The 21,709-nt window shown below is 53.8% G+C and overlaps 2 protein-coding genes across 7 annotated transcripts in view; both read left to right on the top strand.

Annotated features, from left to right (window-relative positions):
* Positions 1–10,154, top strand: part of DAG1 (dystroglycan 1) — a 49,269-nt gene extending 39,115 nt beyond the window's left edge. For all 4 annotated transcript variants that reach the window (XM_043885365.1, XM_043885367.1, XM_043885366.1 and 1 more), the window contains one exon: positions 5,287–10,154. In XM_043885365.1, coding sequence (XP_043741300.1) covers positions 5,287–7,689 — 2,403 coding nt within the window. In that variant the 3' untranslated portion in view covers positions 7,690–10,154. The remainder of the gene's footprint in view (positions 1–5,286) is intronic.
* Positions 10,155–18,931: 8,777 nt separating this feature from the next.
* The window catches only part of BSN (bassoon presynaptic cytomatrix protein), a 79,210-nt gene continuing 76,432 nt past the window's right edge, over positions 18,932–21,709 (top strand). For all 3 annotated transcript variants that reach the window (XR_006337419.1, XR_006337418.1, XM_043885364.1), the window contains exon 1: positions 18,932–19,402. Coding sequence is in view for 1 of the 3 variants with exons in the window: in XM_043885364.1 (XP_043741299.1) it covers positions 19,203–19,402 (200 nt within the window). In the remaining 2 variants the exon portion in view is untranslated. The remainder of the gene's footprint in view (positions 19,403–21,709) is intronic.

Genomic DNA, 21,709 nt, shown 5'->3' with positions numbered 1-21,709 from the left:
CAGAGGACCCTGCAAAATGCTTGTAGTGTCAGGGACTTCTCACCAAATGAGGAGAAGTTTCTTGATTATACTTAATTCTTAAGATCCCTCTTTGCTGGCTGTCATCAGCCCCTCCAAGTGACATGAGTATGGAAGTGCTCATCCATCTTTCTGGAGTCTCTGCTTGCCGTTTATAAGTCCCGTAATACCTGCATGGATAAGATACCACTTAGTGGGTTCTGAATGATAAAACTTAGGTTTTCTTGGTTTTAGGAGGCAGTGATCATAAGAATTAATTAGGCCCTAGTGAGAGTCCAACTCCTCAGTTTTGTCTTTCATTTCTGTCTAGCTCTGCATCCCAGACTGTGGGCAGATACTTGCTCTTTGATGAAGGGCGAAGTAATAGAAGCTCCTCTGCCCATTTGTTCTTCTAGGTGTGGAAGGATACCCATTTGGGGTGAGAGACTCTACGTATGTTGCATGGTGTTTAACACAGGTCTTTTTTCATACTGCGTGCTTGACAGGCTTACTGTGCAAGAGAAAGCACCAGATAAGCAATTGGAGAGAATGTCTGAGAACTGAACAGGAAGTCAGTTACTAGTCATTTGCTAGTATAGGCTGAGGCATGACCAAAACCTTCCCATTTGGTAGTTCCCCAGTTCTTGGTCATGGTGATTAACTGCGGGCATCACAGGGCAGATAGTCTTTAGAACTCCTTGTGGGTCTGCTCAGGTTTTGTGATTTTGATTCAGTGATTTGATTCCAATGTTTTTGATCAAGACCTGTAAAACTGGGTGTATCGCTGTTCAAAATCTTGTTTTCCTCCGTGCCGGGCTTACCTTACATCTCAGAAGCTTGGTCTCTCTGAGGGTTGCTGAAACTGACATGTTTCTGGCTCTTTCTGGGTGACCTGTGATCTGGAGCCTGTGATGTCAAGTCAGGCTTCCTCCTGCAGTTTCTGCCTCCTGTTCCCATTGCCTGAGGTCTCCTTTCCAAGGTGGCTGCTTTAGAAAGTCAGCAGGCCTTGCATTCCACAACTCTCAGGCTGTGCTGGTATTTAGTAGGGTGGAGGGAGAGGGCTGGGTGACTCAAAACCCTGGGGGAGTTCCATGTCCAGGACAGCCTGTCACCCTAAATGCAGGTGCTGCTGCTGTGAGCACTTCACACAGAGCTCTGATTCCTGCTTCTTGCCTGCCTAGGAATGGCAGAGCCTAGCAGCTCTCAGGGGTTAGTCGTGACTGGCTACAGTACAGTGAGCACAGAAATTTCTGTGCCCGTAAACGAAGGATTCCGAGGATAGTCAGAATCTCATGTGCAAATGGGTCGGGATCAGTCGCACCTGTTTTAGACTTGGAGGAGGTGAGTGCTGGCTGTGGGCTGTCACTGACAGTGGGTTCTCCCTGCCCCCATGCCCCCTCGATGTTTTCATCCACTCTTAGCAAACAGGTCTTAACAGGTAAGCAAGTCCCTGAGGGTCCCCAGCCTTGGCCTGCTTCCCTTAGAGGGCCCTGGCTTCCTCTTCCTATGGCCTCTCCGCTCTCCTTTGATGCTTTGAGTTTCTGCTTTGGGCTATGAACAGGGAGACAAGGCCTCAGTGTCTGCTGGGTCCGAGGCCAGTTGGGCAGGACGATAGGGGAGTGGAGCCTGGACACGCCCTGGACCCATTCCTGTGGCTGTGAGCCTCACAATGTGTGCTGTGTCCTCCCTCAGCCCAGAGGGGTGGGCAGGGAACCGGCACTGGCAGAGTCCAGCGTGTGCCTGGCCCTGTGATCATACAAGGTTGGCATCTTCCCCCTGTTTTTAGATATGAGAAAACTGAAGCTGGATGAAGCTTCAGACCACCTGGAGCTGGGAGTCAGCCAAGAGCTCCTGAAGATGGGGCTTCCCCTTGGGTAGGGTGTTATTATAGAGATGAGTCCTGGCTTGTCACGGGCGCTGTATCTCTGAGAAGGAACTTTCATATCCTGCTTCACCCTCAGGCCCTAAGAGGAAAAGTGGTCTGGAACTGGGAAGTTTTGAAAGCTGGGGAGGATGTCTGGAGTTCCCGTGGACTCGGAGGGGGTCTCCTGCTTTGTCAAGGTAGAGCAGGTGTTACATCTCAGAGCGTTTCCTCGACTGAGGGCCCTTGAGAGGGAGGGGCAGCTGGTGGAATCCCTGGGGACGTGGACACTGCCAGGCCTTCAGGCATGTTCAGACTTCCCAGTTCAGGGACTTTCCCTAAAATGGCCTTAAACGCAGAGGTGCCAGCTTACCTGTGTCTTGGCTAGGTTTCTTGTGGAACTTGGATTTGTTTTGCTTCCTGTGGCCCTCTATTAAAATGAATCAGTGCCAGCCAAAGTGCGGCCTGGATCTGATTGCAGCACCAAGACGCTCAGAGATGCATGGACTTCAGTCTGTGCACGTTAGTATCTCTCCTTCCTGTCTGAGAAGGACCCACGACACTGGGGACTGTTTGCCTTAGGGCTCTAGATCCGGGGGGAGCACCTGCCCTCTGGCCAGGGCTCTGGGACTCCGAGGAGTGAGAATTTGCAGAAGGGAAGGCAGGTGCAGGTTGGAGTGACTTGGCTCTGTTTTTCTGACTTGGCTTACGCCATGTATCTATAAAGCTGAGGGTAGACCGTAGTGAAAGAATTCATTTCCATAACCAAAATAAAGCTACACAGTCTGCTCTTCCATCTCCTGGTTTGAGATTGAGCATTATAACTTGCTTTTTGGTAAAACCTGGGGTTTTCTTTCATGTTTGTTATTTATGTTAACACATTATTAACATGTTAAAATGTTACTTGGCATAGTCTAAAGAAGACTGGCCGTGTGGAGAGTCTTGGCCAACCTGGGTTTATTCCTTGGAAATGTCTGACAGCAGAACTGTGGCTCTTGGGGTCAGCAGAACGAGAAGCAAGCAGGCAGGGTGGCTTGAGGAGGTGGGTGCCCTTCTCTGTCATAGACTGCCCTTACATAACCGAGACTGACTTGAGAAAGCACTGGGACTGCTCACTCATCTGTGCTGCTGGGACACGCAGGGCTGGGCGCAGGCCTACCTGCCCGACCACTGAGGCTGGCCGCCTGGCAGCCACCTGGAGCCTCTCCTGGTCTCTCTTGCCCCTGTTCCATCTTCTCTACAGGTGGCTCCTGCTTGGCTGACTTCACGCAGAGCTCCATCTGGCCTTCCCTTTCTCCTTTTTCTGTCTTGCAGGTGTGCTGTCATCCCAGTGGTGGTCATCGGGATGGAGTGGGGTTAGGAGAAATGGCCGTGGGTGGTCGCAGAGCTGGGTATACACCCTGGCTCAGCCACTGTCTTCCTCTCAGCACCGCAGTCCCTCCCCTCACCCCTGGGAAGCATCTCATGGTCCCCTGACTACTCCATTTGGCCTTACACCTTTGCTTCACATTTTTCGCAAATCTGGATCATTCAGCCTTTGCTTTACATGTTTATATGTGGATGTGGCAGTTTTTGTATTTAGCATACATGAACTGAAAAAATTTAAAGCATGGGTTTTTCAGTCAAAGCAGTTGTAATAAGTAGCTAAAAGTAATAAATAATTACTAGCTTTTTTGTTGTAATAAGTAGCTTTTTTGTAGCTAAAAAGATTGTAAGGGAAGAATATATTTAGTATTTTCCATGGATTTGAAGATACCTGTGTTTACAGTAAAATAACTATACAGTTAATACAGTATATATTTTACTGTATATAACTGTATACAGTAAAATATGTTTCTGATATTGACTGCATTTGCAGTGCATGGTGAGTGATGAGATGGGTGATTCTTGATGGGTACAGTAATTAGATGGAATGTGTTCACAGACCCTCAGTGAACTCAGTGGTTCAGAGAGCAATCAGTAAAGGGCAGCTCCTAATAATGTTACATGTCTCCTCATGGTTTGTTTGCTGGAGGTGGGAAATCTGTTTATAAGCGGGGTAAACTTCGGGTCTCTGATGAGGCTGATGGAATGGCGTGCCACGTGGACGTCCACCTGGGGCCTGGCTGGGAAGAGTAGGTACAAGTTCAGGGTCTCCTCCCCAGTCATGTAGCCACCTGGCTAATTAGAAGGAGGAAGCCAAAAAGAGGAGGAAGCCTCAGGAACCAGGGCCCCTGGGGAACCCAGCAGGCATAGCTCTGGCCTTCCTGCCACAGCGAGGGAAGCCTGTTAAGGTGTCCCTCTCCTGAGAAGCAGTGACCATGAAGGGCAGTCCCTTGGCTGAGGCTGGCAGTGAGACATACAGTCTGTTGGCCAGCGTGTCTCTGCACTGGATAGACAGGACAGTAGAGCTGAGTGCCTTGAGGCAGACCACAGAGTGGGTCCCCCGTTTCTTGCACGGAGGGCAGGAGCAGGTATTTCCCAAAGGTGAGAGGAGTCATAGGTGGGGCCTGGACAAGAGGTGAGTCTCGTTTCCCTCTCGTCAGCTGACGGTGGAAGTTTTTATGGTGGCATTCCCTTGGGGGGCTTTATGTAGTACCAGTCACGTCGCAGTGGAAGAGGACTTCAGCCCTGAAATAAGTCTGGGAGGTGCTGCTGGGTGGAAAAGGGGATGAGTTCCCGAGGCCTGCTTCTGCGCTCCGGCTTTCTGAGGGCAGAGGTGAGCTCCGTGTATTTCCCAAACGAAGCCTACTACAGAACTCTCTCTGAGAGAGACCAGAGGTCCTTGGGATGCCTTTGATAAACTCTTCTTAGAGCATTGTTTCCATTTCCCCCTCTCTGGGCATTGCAGTTTTGCTTGAGATTTGAAAAGCAGGGTTAACGGGGACATCAGCTACAGCTAACCAGATGTGCTCCACCGCACAGGAATGTAGCGTGGCATTTGTAAAATGAGTCACTTGGGGGCACTGAGCTGTCCCTGCACCCCACTGTGTTTCTGCTTCTGGGCAGGAAAGGCACTCCAGGCCAAGCGTAGGACATCAGCAAAGTTGTGGTGTCTGTGGAGGGCCAGGGGAGGAGTCTGGGGTGAGGGTGGAAAGGAGTGCTGAGGAAGGAGACCCTTGGGCTGGATCCTGCAGGCAGAGTGGGTGAGCAGGTGGCAGGCATGTCACTGTTGTAAAAGCCTGCAACACGCTTGAGCTCTGCGGCATCAGTCCTATGCCACGCTGCCATCCCCCCACTGTGTGACTATCTTGGGCGAGTCATTGGCCTTCCACGCTAGCCCACTGGGCGGCCCCAGTCTTTTGTGACAGGTGAAGCGGAGGTGGTTCCTCCGTCAGGAATTCTGAATTGTACCTCAGGCCTGCTCCACAGGCTAGGCCCCTGGTTAACTGTTGTCATCACGTGATGCAGTGAGCGTAGCGACTAACTCACACCGATGTCTCTCGTAGGTATCAGCCGCGGGGAAGGAGGCCTTACCGTCCTGGCTGCACTGGGACCCGCAGAGCCACACCCTGGAGGGTCTCCCCCTCGACACCGATAAGGGGGTGCATTACATTTCAGTCAGCGCTGCACGACTGGAGGCCAACGGGAGCCACGTCCCCCAGACTTCCAGCGTGTTCTCTATCGAGGTCTACCCTGAAGACCACAGCGAGCCGCAGTCGGTGAGGGCGGCCTCACCGGACCCCGGCGAGGTGGTGTCCTCGGTCTGTGCTGCCGATGAGCCCGTGACCGTCCTGACAGTCATTCTGGATGCTGACCTCACCAAGATGACCCCAAAGCAAAGGATCGACCTGCTGCACCGGATGCGGGGCTTCTCTGAAGTGGAGCTGCACAACATGAAGCTGGTGCCCGTGGTGAACAACAGGCTGTTTGACATGTCAGCTTTCATGGCAGGCCCAGGCAATGCAAAGAAGGTGGTGGAGAACGGGGCCCTGCTCTCCTGGAAGCTGGGCTGCGCCCTGAACCAGAATAGTGTGCCTGACATTCGTGGCGTGGAGGTCCCTGCCAGGGAGGGTGCCATGTCTGCCCAGCTCGGGTACCCCGTGGTGGGCTGGCACATCGCCAACAAGAAACCCCCTCTCCCCAAACGCATCCGGAGGCAGATCCATGCCACACCCACGCCTGTCACGGCCATTGGGCCCCCCACCACGGCCATCCAAGAGCCACCGTCCAGAATTGTGCCCACCCCCACGTCTCCAGCCATTGCTCCTCCAACTGAGACCATGGCTCCTCCGGTCAGGGACCCTGTTCCTGGGAGGCCCACAGTCACCATTCGGACTCGAGGTGCCATTATTCAGACCCCAACCCTTGGCCCCATACAGCCTACTCGGGTGTCAGAAGCTGGCACCACAGTTCCTGGCCAGATCCGCCCAACAATGACCATTCCTGGCTACGTGGAGCCCACGGCAGTCATCACCCCTCCCACGACAACCACCAAGAAGCCACGAGTGTCTACACCCAGACCGGCCACACCTTCTACTGACTCCTCCACCACCACCACTCGAAGGCCGACCAAGAAGCCGCGGACACCCCGACCGGTGCCCCGGGGCACCACCAAGGCGCCCATCACCAGACTGGAAACCGCCTCCCCGCCGACGCGCATCCGCACCACCACCAGCGGGGTGCCCCACGGAGGGGAGCCCAACCAGCGCCCGGAGCTCAAGAACCACATCGACAGGGTGGACGCCTGGGTCGGCACCTACTTTGAGGTGAAGATCCCATCGGACACCTTCTACGACAATGAGGACACCACCACTGATAAGCTGAAGCTGACCCTGAAGCTTCGGGAGCAGCAGCTGGTAGGCGAGAAGTCGTGGGTGCAGTTCAACAGCAACAGCCAGCTCATGTATGGCCTGCCAGACAGCAGCCACGTGGGCAAGCACGAGTACTTCATGCACGCCACGGACAAGGGGGGCCTGTCGGCGGTGGACGCCTTTGAGATCCATGTCCACAAGCGCCCGCAAGGGGACAAGGCTCCTGCACGCTTCAAGGCCAAGTTGACAGGTGACCCCGCAGCCGTGACGAACGACATTCACAAGAAGATTGCCCTGGTGAAGAAGCTGGCCTTTGCCTTTGGGGACCGCAACTGCAGCACCATTACCCTGCAGAATATCACCCGGGGCTCCATCGTGGTGGAGTGGACCAACAATACCCTGCCCCTGGAGCCCTGCCCCAAGGAGCAGATCACGGCGCTGAGCCGGAGGATCGCCGAGGATGACGGGAAGCCTCGAGCTGCCTTCGCCAACGCACTGGAGCCCGACTTTCAGGCCATGAGCATCGCAGTGACGGGTTCCGGCAGCTGCCGGCATCTCCAGTTTGTCCCAGTGGCGCCACCCAGGAGGGTGCCCTCAGAGGCACCAGCCACGGAGGTGCCAGACCGGGACCCTGAGAAGAGCAGCGAGGACGACGTGTACTTGCACACGGTCATCCCAGCCGTGGTGGTGGCGGCCATCCTGCTCATCGCAGGCATCATTGCCATGATCTGCTACCGCAAGAAGCGGAAGGGCAAGCTCACCCTGGAGGACCAAGCCACCTTCATCAAGAAGGGGGTGCCCATCATCTTTGCGGACGAGCTGGATGACTCCAAGCCCCCGCCCTCCTCCAGCATGCCGCTGATCCTGCAGGAGGAGAAAGCCCCCCTCCCCCCTCCCGAGTACCCCAACCAGAGCGTGCCCGAGACCACTCCCCTGAACCAGGACACCGTGGGAGAGTACGCGCCCCTGCGGGATGAGGATCCCAGCGCGCCGCCCTACCAGCCCCCGCCGCCCTTCACAGCCCCCATGGAGGGCAAGGGCTCCCGGCCCAAGAACATGACCCCCTACCGGTCGCCCCCTCCCTACGTGCCCCCTTAACCCACAAGCGCCTGGGTGGAGGTAGGGGTAGGGCAGGGCCCTGGAGAAAACACGGTGTTGTCTGTGGAGACCGGTGGCCTGCAGACCATCGCCCACTGGGAGCCGACACCTGACCTAGCACACACTGACACACACACGGGGCCTGGACAAGCCCGCCCTCTCCGGTCCTCCTAAACCCCAAAGCTGCTGGAGAGACTTTGGGGACATTTTTTTTTCCTTTTACTTTTTGCCTAACAGCTTCTTGTTTGTTCATAGAAAATCCTTCGCTGCGTTTGTCGAAGGCTGGCTGGCTCTGAAAGCACCGTTTGGGGTAGAGGTAGATGGAGGGAGCGAGGAACCGTGAACGAGCCCGCAGGCAGTGCTGGGCGGCCTCCCAGCGGCTCTCTGCGTTTTGCCTTTAACACTAACTGTACTGTTTTTTTCTATTCACGTGTGTCTAGCTGCAGGATGTAACATGGAAAACAGTAGCTAAAGATTAAATTCAAAGGACTTTCAGACGTTAAGGTTAAGTTTTTACATTTAATCTGCTGTTTACCTAAACTTGTATGTATCATTTGGGGGTGGGTATGGGAAATTGCTTTGCTAAAAATAAGCTCCCAGGGTGTTTCAAACTTAGAGAAGACCAAGGGACAGTATTTTTTATCAAAGGAATCCTATTTTTTCACACTACGTAAACTTGGTTGCTCTGATACCCCAGAGAGCCTGCCTGGGGGCCTCCTGGCCCTGGCTCAGGGGCCAGGGCCCTGGTGCTGGGCTTGCTGTCCCACTGTTGCCAGGGGCTGGAAGCTGGAGGGGGCCTCTTAGGCCAAGGACATCCACACCCCCCACCCCATGCACGCTAGCGGCCCACCACCAAGGGGTCTTCATTTCCATGGAAAGGGGACTCCGAGAGGCGGTGGTGGCCGTGGCCCCCAACCTAGGTGCTCCAGGGTGGGCCAGCTGCTCGTGGGGATGGCTGGGGAGGTCGAGGAACTCGACCACATCAATCTGTTTTCTTTTATCCTTCTTCTGTGTGTGGTTTTTTTCCTCCCCCCACCCCCCCTGCCCCAAGGTATATCATGGTTTTTGAAACACTCAGTGGGGGACATTTTGGTGAAGATGCAATATTTTTATGTCATGTGATGCTCTTTCCTCACTTGACCTTGGCCACTTTGTCCCAGCAGTCCACAGCCCCACCCTGACCCACATCACCCCCTTCTCTGGCGCTCCAGTCCCAGGCCTCGGGCCTGAACAGCTGGGCAAGGTCTGATGGCTGGGAAGGAGTGCCAGCAATAGTTCATAGTAAAAAATCTGTGGGCTCTCGAAGCTAATTTTTTACTAAAGTTTTTATACAGCCTCAAATTGTTTTATTAAAAAAAAAAGATTAAAAACGGTGATGCTTACAGCAGTTTGTACAAGCTCTTAGTGTTGATTCCATGGGACTGACGGCTTTGCTCGTTTTGATTTTTTCCCCACCCCTTCTTTTCCTAATGGTTTAAATTCCAGAATTACACTGGGGCTCCTTTTGCCTTTTTTAGCAGAACGTCCGTCCATCCATCCGCATCTCTGTCCTGTGACTCAGGGGCACCCACTCAGTTTTGATTCTCCTCCTTTGGAAGAAACTGTTTTGAGCAGGACTTCTTGATGTCTGAGTTATTTTGGGTACCTTTTAGGGAGGAATGCCTTTTGCAATAATGTGTCCCTTCTATGATCAAGGGCGGGTGGGTGGACCCAGGCTCCCACTGCACGTCAAGCAGCCACTTCTAAGCCATATTGACCGTTTTGCAGAGGATTCGCGTGTGCTGCCTCAGGACGGGAGGGATGGTCAGAGTGGAGGGGTCTTCACTCTGCCCTTCTCTGGAGGGCATTCCCCTGTGCACCTCCTCCCACAGGGCCCAGCCTTTCCCTCCTGCCTGGCCCGCTGGTGGGGTGAGCGGTGCCCCCCGGTGGGCGGAGCCTGTAGTGAGGGCTCGGTGGACCTGTGGTGACTGGCCCTTGTGCCTCCATGTCTTGATCCAAGCTGGAGTTCCCCCAGTGCCCCAGAGTCAGGAGCGCAAGCTGGGTCTGACCTGGTGGGATGGTTTTTTTTTGATGACCTCGCCAAAAAGATAAACAATTTCCAGTGTTCCAGGTGAGGGCTTTGAAAGGCCTTCCAAATAAGCTCCGTTGCCCCTAGCAACCCCACCATTGGGCATTGCCATGCAGAGCCGTGGCTGGCCCAGAATGGCCTGTTGCCATAGCAACAGGAGGCAATGGGGCAGTGAACAGAATAACAACAGCAACAATGCCCTTGCAGGCAGCCTCCTCCCCTGAGCGCCTGGCTGGCAATGGTCTTTGGACTCTGTGAGACAGAGAGCCAATCTCACATTCAAGTGTTCACCAACCACTGATGTGTTTTTATTTCCTTCTATATGATTTTAAGATGTGTTTTCTGCATTCTGTATAGAAACATATCGAACTAAATAAAAGCAGTGTCTTTATTACAATGCCATTGCCTCCAAGCATCTATTTCCCTGGCCCCTACACCACTTGAGTGTAGGGTGGGACTGGAGTCCATGTGACAGAGGGAAAGAGGGGGCCTGGCTAGGCCCACTCAGAGGTGGCATTTGAGCAGCTGTTCGGATAGCCTTCACATCCTTACCATTTCTGTGCCTCTGAGAGGGGTGGTGGTTGGCACCGGAAGTTCTGGCAACCAGTGAACCAGGTCCCTAGCACCTCCTCTGCCTAAACCAGCTGAGACATAGCTTGTGCGTCAGTTTCCTCATCTGTAGTTGGGGGGTGGGGGGAAGAATAGGCAGGAAAACCCAGTGAGACTGGGTGGGAGGGGAGGATGGTGCAAGAGGTCTTACTAGAGGAGGTGTGCCCCAGAGTGGGTCCCAGGCAGGGGTCCTTCAGGCTGGACCCCTTGCCTACCACCTTGTGGGGTTGAGGCTGGCCAAACCTCCCAGGGAATCTTCAGGCAGTTTGGTCTTGGCCTTGGAGTGGGGAGAGGGGAAGGGTGGTTTTCAGGCTGTTCTGCCCTCTTTGGGCCTATGGTTATAGTTTCTGGGGGCCTGCCTTATAAGTGCCCTGCCGGGGATAGACAGGCCAGCTGGGTAGGCTTAGTATGACTTAGTGCCCAGGAAGGGCCAGGTTGCCTGAGGACACTGCTCAGGGTGTGGGAGGCAGGGGATACAGCAGCTGTGTCTTCAGAGGCAGGATCAGGGGCCATTGGTCACGGAACAACTGGTGCCTCTTCTGGGCTCACTCCCACTGCCACAGGGCCCTCACCACCTACAGCCCCCAGGCTGCTGCTCTGCTTACAACCTTCAAGATCCAGTGCTGAGACTGGTCCTATGTTGCAGCTAGAACTCAGTCCCAGAGCAGGGAGTTGAGGGTCAGACAACTACTTGTAGGAGGAAAGTGGAAGTGTTAGTTGCTCAGTCGTGACCCTACGGAATATAGCCCGCCAGGCTCCTCCGTCCATGGAACTCTCCAGGCAAGAATACTGCAGTGGGTTGCCATTTCCTTCTCCAGAGGATCTTCCCAACTCAGGGACTGAACTTGGGTCTCTTGCACTGCAGGCAGATTCTTTACCTTCTGAGCCACCAGTGCCTCGTACTAAATACCACACTGATAAATTCCAGGAAAAGCTGTCCCCAGGAAAGAGTTCAGAGACACATACACCTCACCCCAGGACCCAGCAGCAGGGGCCTAGGAAGTGACCCTGCCCTTTGCTCTCTTGGCCTCAGGAAGTTCTGCTTAATGTTTAACCTAAAGCCAGTGGGTTTAGTGGACTCCCTCTCTTGAACTCAAGGAAAGGGATTTCTGGTTTCAGCCAAGAACAGTAAGATCAGGGGGGTGGGCGCCAGAGAAGCCACAAGTTTCTCCCGCTTCTGCCCTGATCTTGGCCTGGTGGGCCCCTACCCCACCGCACTCTTGCCAGATCTCTGTGGCTTCACCTTGGTGAGGACAGGGACCATCTACTCACATTTTTTTCAAGCTAGAGTGGGTGGTATAGGGCAGAGGCGGGGGAAAAAAGGATACAGTAAGGGAGAAGGAGCTGTCTGACCTACAGAAATCTGCCTTCCCCTCTGCCTCTGACCCAGGGCAAGTTCCCAGGATCCGTTGGGCCTGGCTTCCCCATCTGTGAGATAGGACAGTGCTGGTCTCCAAGGGATTCTGAGAAATCCTGGGAACCATGGGGTGGAGTCGGGATAACAAGTCACCCCAGTGCATCTGTCTCTAGAAAGGGCAGGGAATCCAAGCAAGGCTAGAAGACTCTTCCATCTCTCCTGGTGTAAAGGCACTGCCTCAGGCCAGGCCTGGGTCCTGGCGTTGGCTGCAGAATACTAGGGTGTCTAAGAGTTCCTGGCCAGCCTCGTCTAGAACATCACCACTCTGGTGAGGACTGGAGGCTCCCCGTGACTCACCTTGTTCCCTGCAGGCAGAAAAGTCTCCTACAAGAGACCCTTCTCTGGCTCCTCTAAAGCACGGAAGGCCCCACTCAGGCCCCACTCACCTTTCAAAGGTGCGTTTCACTCCTCTCCATTACTGTATCTTAAAAATACAGATCGGCTAAAGTTTTTTTTTTTTTTTTTTCAGCTAAAGTTTTTAAGCTAACACTTCGTGCTATGTTTCCCTTCTCAATCCACCATCTTGAGGGCAAGGGTTCAGGTACCGTGCCCAGTGCAAAAGAGATTCAATTCTAAGTAGGTTTTTTTTTTTCCCCCCCCAGATTGTAAAATTTTGTTCCTATGGTAGAGCTGCAACAAATTATTTGAAGCCCCCTCCCCTCACCCCCGGAGATAGGGGCACCCTTTTCTTTGTGAGGATGCTAGCAGACCCAGAGAAGTTAGGGCAAGAGATTCAAAGTGAGGGTTCCCATCCGTTGGGAGTGGGGTGCTCCTGCACCTGCAGGCACCATGGAGACCTGGCCTCCGGGGCCCTTTCTAGCCCCTCTGCCCTCAGTTTCGGTGGTGGTGACCCTAGGATCACAGCTGAGATGGGGCGAAGTTGGTCTGTTTGTGTCCCTGTGAAGACTCCGTGTGTCCAGGAGGTGCCCCTGGGGTGGTTTCTGGGCGGTCGGAGGGGCAGCTCTCGACCTTGGTAGTGATTTAGGTGTGTCCCGTGTGAGCCCTGCAGAGAGCCAACTGCCAGGCCCTCTGGGCCAAAGAGGAGGGACAGTGTCCACTGGCTCCCAGGAGGTGGCGCCATAGGCCGGAGTAAGCCTGACAGCACTGGGCAAGTCAGACCGTGGGCGGGGTTAGGTCACAGCTGGTTGCGGGGGAGTCTGGGAGCTGGGAGAGGCTGGCTGTGGGAGGGTGGAACCCCGCCTAGGGCAGGTTTGGGATTTGCCAAAATGGCTGGGAATTGAGGCTGGGTCAGTCAGCTCCTTTTCCAGGGATCACACCCTATTTCCCTCGACACCTCTGTTGCACAAGGTCAGGGGAAAGAAAGGTGAAGAAAGGGGCTGGCTCCAGCCCACAATGGCAGGGGTGGGGAGGTCCTGTGGGAGGTGGCAGCAGCTTGTCCCTGGGTGTGCCTGGGGGAGAGGACCAGCTTAGTCCTGAATGCACCGCCCTCAGGGAACACGTGCCTGGGCTTGGGGGATGCGGAAGTGGCTGGAGTCCTCTTGTTTGAGGAGCACAAGGTGTACATGTGTGTAGTGGGGAGGCCAGCTCTGCGTCCCCGTGTCCACTACAGCGACTAGAGTGCAAATGAGAGCTGGAGGAGCGTCCGCTATGACCCCAGTGGCTCTGACTCGGCAGCCACTGTGCCTCCCGAGGCCAGCCCTGGGTCCCAGGCCTCTCCCCAGAGACCCTGGGCCAGGTAGGGCTAGGAGAGGGACACAGCTACCCCGTGAGCCCCAGGAGGATCTCTGGAGCAGATCCGGGGATGAGGGGGAGGGCTTGGTTGAAATGAGCAAAGACTGGGGGAGGGAAGGCTCAGTGGCAAGTGGAGGCTGTCCTCTGTTCAGCCTTACTAGGATTCCTCAGTCTGCACTAATAGCTTCTGGTCAGAAAGGCTACCACCTGGGAGAGCTGATGCCCATGCCGGGTCTGCCAACTGGGGGAGTTATCAGTACATAACTAGCGGTCGTAACCCAGATGCTTCTGTACTACGGACACCTGCTGCTACCCACCCCAGAATCCGGGGAGACCTGCGTGTAACTTCAGCCCTCGCCTGGTCGAGTCTGCTTTGCCCACACGCAGGGCTACAGGGGATGCCTGCAGTCCCTTCACAGAGGGCCAGCAGTCAGGGTCTCCAGAATCAGGACCTGGTTTGAGCATCAGGCAAAGGCCAGACTTGGAGACTGCAGCTTCAGTGAGGGTAGTGTGGGCTCAACGGTCTTAGTTTCTGCTGCATCCCTGGGGCCTAGCATGATGCTGTCTTTGTCCTAGGGCTCAAAAGTGCCAAATTGAACTGAAATTTAAGTTTAACTACATTGAATTGAGTGAAATTGAAATCATCCATCCCGGAAGAGGCCTAAGGGACTGTGGACCTTCCTACTTGTCAAAAGGGTTTTGTTTCACTGACCTGTGCTATTCTGTCTATTTTTCCTGGAAGGCAGGAATTGTTCCAGTGACTCCTAGAAGCTTCCTGGACAAATCAACCCTATGTTAATCCACTCTGACCAGGAAAAGACAAAGCTCAGTGCAGAGCATAGCTAGCCCCATGAAATCCCTGGCGGTAAAGGGTATATCTCAGTAACGGGCTTGGATTTGCAGTAGGAGAGCCACAGAGTCTCACAAGGTAGGGTTCCCTTTAAAAGACTTCCCTGAAGACTGTGGAACTGAGTCTGATGAAGGGGCTGAGCTAACTGTCCCTTTCCCGTGACCTGTCCAAGTCATGTCTGAACCTCTGTTGCCTGGAGTAGGACACATGGGCTCGTCAGGAGAGGGCATACAGACATGACTTGCCACCTGGGTCTGTTCCCCACCCCTTACCTCCGCATCTGTGGGACAGAGGTAGGTGGAGGCAACTCCATGGAAACTAGAATTCTAGTGGGAAGGATTGCAATGGGGATTGAGATAGTATTTTCTATAGTTTACAGGAAACCGTTTATATGCTTGTCTCTCCCATTCTGCAAACTGAACTCCTTGAGGGAAGGTCCCTTAGTCTTCACTGGGCCTGGTACTGAGTACATACTGGCTTGGCACTGGCTGAAGGAGGATGAGTATGCGGGTATGCATGAATGAGATCCACAAAGCCAGCCTGGAGGCTTGTCTGAGGGAAGGCAGAGGGACAAGGAAAAGCAGTGTATTTTGACTTGGGCACTTACAACTTGGAGAAAGCATGTCTTCATTATTTTTTTCTTGTCACAACAAGCCTTTGGAAGCACATAACTCTAATAGCAGTGGGGCTTAATGAGCTTTCTTGGGAGCACTGCATGGGCGGTGGGGCTAGGTTGGTGATAAACATTTCTGATGATTTTTTTTTCCCCTGGTTCTTTTCACAGAATGCAAGTAAAGATTCGCACAGTGCAACAGGAAAGGAATTAGGCAGACGAAGCCTCTAGCAAGTTCTACACCTTTCAGTTTTGCTCCCTTTTCCTACTCTACCAAATGCATGGCTCATCTGAAGAAACCAGTACACAAGCAAAAGTGTCCTGGCCAGCCCGGATGGGCTGCTGAGCAGGACACAGATCGATTGGGTTTCTTATTTGTAGCCAGCCTCATACCAGCCTGCGGCTTGCTTGGGGAGCTGCCTTATTGCTCGTGTTAGTGGGTGGTGCTGATAAACCTCAGCCAGGAGGGAAACCTGTTTCGTCGCGCTTCCTTCCTTCCTTCCTCTTCAGTTCTGTTTTTCCATCCCAGTGGAAGAATGCAGACAGGGATCCAGTTTCCTGAGTGGCTTCTCCCTGGGAGGTGAGACAGGCCTCAGCAGCACTACAACAAAACAGGAGAGCAGAGAGGTCAGGAGACCCCGGAAGCTGATCTCCCAGTCTTTCTCTCTGGAACAGTCCACAGCCCGTGGCACCATGCCATCCAGAACTGTCCTCAGCCATCCATCGCATTCCCTCCCACCTCCATGCTCTCTGCCTCCCCTTCTTGCTGGCAAGGTTTGGCATTCTTTGTTACCCTTGTCGGCATCTTCATCTTTGGCTCCTGAGCCTCCCTGCAGAGGTCACCATGCTGAAAGTAGTGGCCTGGGATGAACTGGGCTCTGTAGGGAAGCAGGAAAGCCTCAGAGTTTGCATGCTGCCCGTCCTGTGCCTGGGCTCGCCTGCATGGCGCCTCACCCATGGCCCAGCTGGCATCCGGGTGCAGGTCCCAAGGCCCTGCATCTCTTCAGGCTTTCAAGATTTGCCTCCCAGTGACTAATCATTTCCACAAACTCCAGCAGCAAGCGGGCTCTGAACAGGCCTTTTTCTACCTGGAGAGATGTTTTTTCCCCCCAGTTACATTTCCCTTCTGGTCTTCTTTGAGTGTTTGAGAGCACAGGCTGGAGAAGTCAGTGGACGAGTATTCATCCATCAGTTCTATTTTGGCATGTAGACTGATTCTCCTCCCATCTGGGCTTTCTCCAAAATGACTGCTGTGGGTCACATGTCACATCGAAGTGGGAAGAAAATAACTTCGGCAAGTGAAGTTTAGGGGGCTTGGAAACTTCTGTAGGGGCTCCAGGTCCATCCTGTCCCTGGCTGGTCAGCAGCTGGAGACCCAGGAGGAAATGGTACCAGACATCCCAACTGCTGGTTTGTATAAATTTAGAGATTTGTGCATTCACTTATCATGAAGTCAAGCCTAGTGAATACTCCTAGTTAGTATAGGTAGCTCATCTATGACCCCTCTACCAGGAGATACTTTAGGCACAACCTCAGCACCCTCCCTGTTATTCATGAAGTGAATAACCCATACACAGTGATGCAGGAGCTAAATTCAAAGGTCCCTCTGGGGTCCTTTTAGCCTGGTGGTTGGTGAAGCCCTTGGAAGTGCCAGTGAGAGAAATGCCCAGAGCTTCCTAGAGAACTCAGCCCAACCAGCCACCCTGAAGCCCTGCTGAAGGCCAGCCCGGGGAACAGGACAAGTCAGACAATGTCCTGCTCTTGAAGAGCCCCCACTCTTCAATCAGAAGGAAGGGAACAACTCCTGGAACAGTAAATAAAAACCAGAGACTAAGTCAGAGCCCCAGACCACTAGAGGCCAGCGCCATACCGTGGTCAGCAGGAGTCCCTGGGCCAAATGTGAGGGGTGGATGTGGACACGGCAGGCGTGTTCCTGCGGATGTTTCTCAAAGGAAGTGAAATTGACAGTTGGAAAGGAGGACAGGGGAACCACTAACCCACACTTCCAGGTCTCCACTGCACTGTACCCTTTGTTGCCAAGGCAGCAGAGACTCTGGAGGTCTGCTAACAGCCAACAATCCACTCTGAGGAGGGCAACTCCCTAGGCCCGCTGCCCAGGTAGGGCTAATTATCCCCACTGGAACCAGGGGCACGCAGATTTAAATCTGTGGGAAGCCATAGCTCTTATGGCTTTTACAAAAACAAACATCCTTTTCTCCCCCACTTTCAAGCAGTCCAGCCCACACTGACTGGTGTCTATGAAGCCAGAAGGGCCTGGGTCAGGCCAAGGTAAGGTCACTGGCCTGCTCATTGTGCCAGCGTACATGTTCTTCCCCAGGAGAAAAGGTGTGGCACAAAATTCCCGAATCCCAGACCATCCACCAGAGAGACAACTAGTAATAAATTTGGTCATGTGTACACCAGGCCCTTGTTCTTGTGTTTTATTTGTTTCAGCCACTCCACTCTCACAATCCCCCACGTTAGAGGGGGCTAGTATTATAACTTTGCAGGCTAGGACATGGAGGCTTGGTGAGTTTAAGTCAGTTGCCAAGGTCCCATCTGGGAAGTGGCAGGGCTGAGGTGTGGATCCTTGAGGAGCCTAGATACACATACTCACCAGACACAAAGATGATCGAAACACAGGAGGAAACACAGTGAAGACCATCATAACGGGCAGAGAGGCTCTCGTTGTTCCAGGCAGTCAGAGTCAGGTAGTTAGGTCAGCAATCAGGCTTCATGGAAACTCCATCCTAGAGGTCACAGGGAGCAGATCAGTGTGCATGGGAAGGCCCAGCTAAGGTCTGTCCATCTAGTTATCAGTTCATAGGGATCCCTGGATTATTCCAGGTCAGGATAGAACTGCTGACATCCCATTTGATATATTCTCCATCATTAGGTTTCCCTGGTGGTTCAGACAGTAAAGAATCTGCCTGCAATGCAGGAGACCTGGGTTCAATCCCTGGGTCAGGAAGACCCCCCTGGAGAAAGGCAAGGCAACCCACTCCAGTATTCTTGCCTGGAGAATCCCATGCACAGAGAAGCCTGGCACGCTACAGTCCATGGATCACAAAGAGTTGGACAAGACTGAGCGACTAACACTTTCACTTTTCACTTCCATCATTAGAATTAGATGAGTTTGTAAAATAGGTCCAAGTTTACTTAAGTTCCTCTACACAGCTGTGATTTATGTAGTTTGGAATATCTTCTAAGAAATAAGCTCTCTCAGGAAAGCACAGGTTTGTGTGAGAAGCAAGGAGTCAGAGTAGGATGCAAACACTGAAGTCTGTAAAAGTGAGGTATGGGAAAAGTAACTGGTAAGCTCTCAGGTCCATGCAGAGGCAGCCTGCAGCCCCTCATCTGACAGTCCCTGGGAACCACAGTTCAAAACCTCCAAGAAGTATCAACTCTCCCCTCTCCCCATCCCCAAGGTCACTGTCCCAGGGCATACTGAAGCAGCTTTCCATCTGGCTTCAGGCCAACCCTGACACACCGTCCACCTTTCCCAGGGGCACTTTCTGAGGTTCCCATCTCCCGGGACCAAGCCTGGGCCTGAATCCCAGATGGTTGCCACCGTGCCACCTGGATAGTCTTCAATCCCCAGCCAGCCTTTGAGAACCTCATAACCAGCTCCATATCTCAGCATCCTTTAAAATCTCCGTCCTTCCATGACATTGCGCCTCTGAACACTCTTCGTTCATTAGCGTTTCCAACTCAAATATCCTTTAACACCACACTCGGCGTCCCCTCTCTGAAGCTAGTTCCCACGAAGTCTGCCAAAAGCTGGGACACTGAAGTTACCCAAATGAGAGCTCCCACGCCCAAGTTCCCCGAGTCAGAAAGCGCCACTGACTCCAGGGCAGGGCACGGAGTGACGCCCCCACGGACCCGTCTTGTCCGTGTCCTTCCAATCCTGGTTAGGTGGGACGCTCCTACCAACTCTCGCGCACACGCCTGGTAGCACTCGCCGGCCGCGTCGGCCTCGAAGGGCGCATGCGCCGGCGCCTGTATCCCCGCGATCCAGCCTCAGGCTCGTGGACTAAAGTCCTCACAGGCCGGCGGGAGCGCGCGCACGCGTGGAGGTGGGGGGGGGGGGCGTGTGCAGAGAGGGGCACGCGAGCCGCGCATGCGCAGCGGCAGGCGGCGGCGCTAGCCGAGCTGGGAGATGGCGGCGGCGGCGGCGGCGGAGCGGAGCGTGTGAGAGCCGCCCGGGAGCCGCCGGCCCGGGCCCTGTGCGACCCCGACCCCGCCCGCCCGCCTGCCCGCCATGGGCAACGAGGCCAGCCTGGAGGGCGGCGCTGGCGACGGGCCTCTGCCGCCCGGAGGCTCCGGCCCCGGCCCGGGCCCCGGTGCAGGGAAGCCGCCTTCAGCACCGGCAGGCGGAGGACAGCTCCCGGCCACAGGCGGGGCGCGGGCGACCGCCGGACCAGCGGGTCCAGGCCCCGGGCCTGCGGCTAGCCCGGGCAGGTAAGCGCGCGGCACAGTTCCCGGGGGCGGGAGGAGGAGAACACGGGAGTGTGCAGCCTGAGGCGGAGGCCAGTGCCGGGGCCCACGACCCTGCGGTCTAGTCTGGACAGCGAGGTCGGACGTCCGGCCACACTTTAAACCCAGCTGGTCTGAGGGGGTGGCATGAGGGAGGGTGGTCGCGGGACGCGGCCCTCCCTTTACAGACGCCCTGCCTTAGTCTAAAGCATGATGCTGAGCGCAGGGTCAGTTCGGGCCTGCAGACCGTGACTTCGTCATGAACCCCAAATTCTCTTCACCCCCAATGCTGGGCTAAGGAGGGGCTTATGTAACCTCAGCCTGGTCCCTCCGCACTGGGGAGCAGTGGGATGGAAAACGTCCTCCCTGTCTGCTGGTATCTGCCGTGTCCATTGTGTTGGGCCGAGGAAAGAGCACAATGGGAGTGGCTGTCAGGGAAGATAAGTGTCACTGTGAGGAGCAGAAAGATGTGGAAGTAGTTGAACCATGAACTTGGTCATGAGCTTTCCTCAGGCATTTAGTAGCTAAAATCTTTGGAGGAGGGGAACTGGACACCAAAAGGTACTTATTTAGGCTCAACAGTACTAACAAGGTCATGTGCTTTCACCATGGTTTAGTGAAACACTTTGGGGTGAAGCAAAAATGCTGTTGAATCATCTAGAACCAATATGTTCTGTTGCCTCATGATCTAGAGTCCCGCCTCAAATCAGTGACATGTTTTAAACAGAACATATCTGATCAAATACTATGAAACCAGCTGTTTAAAATGCATATGACGGTCCTATAAACAATTAAGTGGCAGTAAGTGCAGTGGAAGGAAATGCCAATATATAATAAATCAGTCGACTGAAAACTCAGGAAAGCTAAGAGACAACGAGATAAAATGGAAGGCGTTATCTTCACAGCAGATAGACCCGGGGAGTAGCGAAGCTGGGGTGTGCCTCGGATCCATGTGAGTCTGCTGATAAATGTTGCCTTGGTTTTTCTGTGTGTCCCACAAACTGTAAGGGAGCATAATTTTTGCTTCTTGAGCTGCCCAACTGTGCCTCTCATGGGCTTATTTTCTCAGAAGTCATTTCTTAGACAATTAACGGTAATGAAAAGCGCTCAGTAGCCTGAAACCTGCCGCAGACAAGCCAGTGTGTGACCATCCCTATTAGAGGGGGGATTTGCCCATTTTACATTTGCTTTTTCGGTAATGCAGTTGTAGAGCACACAGTTCTTAGCACTGCAAATACTGTCCATTTTGCTGCGTGTTGAGCTGCTCTTTGAGTTTTAGCTCGAGGGAGGCTCACTCAGGCTTTAGAGCACTCCCTCCAAGGGAAAACCTCTACAGCTGTGTGGAAAAACACCTTGTTACTGGGAGTTCTCTATGTGGGAAACTCGACGTTTCCCTTCTGGTAACCAAGCAGGCTACTCTGCTTATCATTTACCTGATGTTGCAGAGCCAAGCATATGAAAATTTGGAAAGACTTGGACAGCTCAAAGAGACAGGAAGAAGCTAGTGTCTATCCATATTCCTTTTCAGTATTTCTTTTGTACCCTGTCTACGTGTTCTACTACAGGGCAGACCCATGAACCTCTGTGGGGTAGGGAATCATGGGCTCCTGCTGGATTTAGCAGTCACATAATTTTGCTCTTGGCTGTAGGCAGTGGATACACATGGGCATGTTTAGCTATGGTCCTACAGCTATCAAGCTCAGAGGGTGAGATGGCTATTTGTCACCAAAGCTGGGGATTGGAGGCCCTTAGGAGATGGGGTTTACTCTTCCAGCTGATATTCACTTGTCTGGGCACCTCAGCCGAGCCGCACCTCCATGATATGTCTCTCCTTCAGCATCCGAATAGCTTCGCTTCCTCTCACCCAGTGTCTCAGGTACCTAATGCCAAATTTAGCATGTTCTGTTCTGAGATGCTGCTGAACAGATTGGCCCATTGATGGAGAAAAAGCCCTGTGGCATGTGCTTCTGGGCATTCGGGAAAGAGCATTGGCATAGTTTCAAGCCTGCTTGTGAATTTGGGGGAATTACATGGTGAATAGAGGTAGGTGGAGGGTCAGATAAGGGGAAGATCATTTTACTGACCCCAGAGGGGAATGGAACTGAGGCTCTGGGGGACTGGACTCCTGGCTCTTTCCTGTTGCTGTATTACCCTTTGTCACCTCAGGCTGAATTAGTCTTTTCCTTCTCATACTGAACTGACTTGGGCCCTGCGAGGGGCCTGCTTCACCATTTGAGGCTGAAGAGCTCGGCTAGGTGCCGGCTTCTGTGAGTAGCAGTGCCGCCACACCCA

Source organism: Cervus elaphus, chromosome 24 (genome assembly GCF_910594005.1).
Source record: "Cervus elaphus chromosome 24, mCerEla1.1, whole genome shotgun sequence".
NCBI classification, from domain to species: Eukaryota; Metazoa; Chordata; class Mammalia; order Artiodactyla; family Cervidae; genus Cervus; species Cervus elaphus.
Note: the sequence above shows the minus strand (reverse complement) of the source record. Positions and strands in the feature narration are given on the sequence as shown.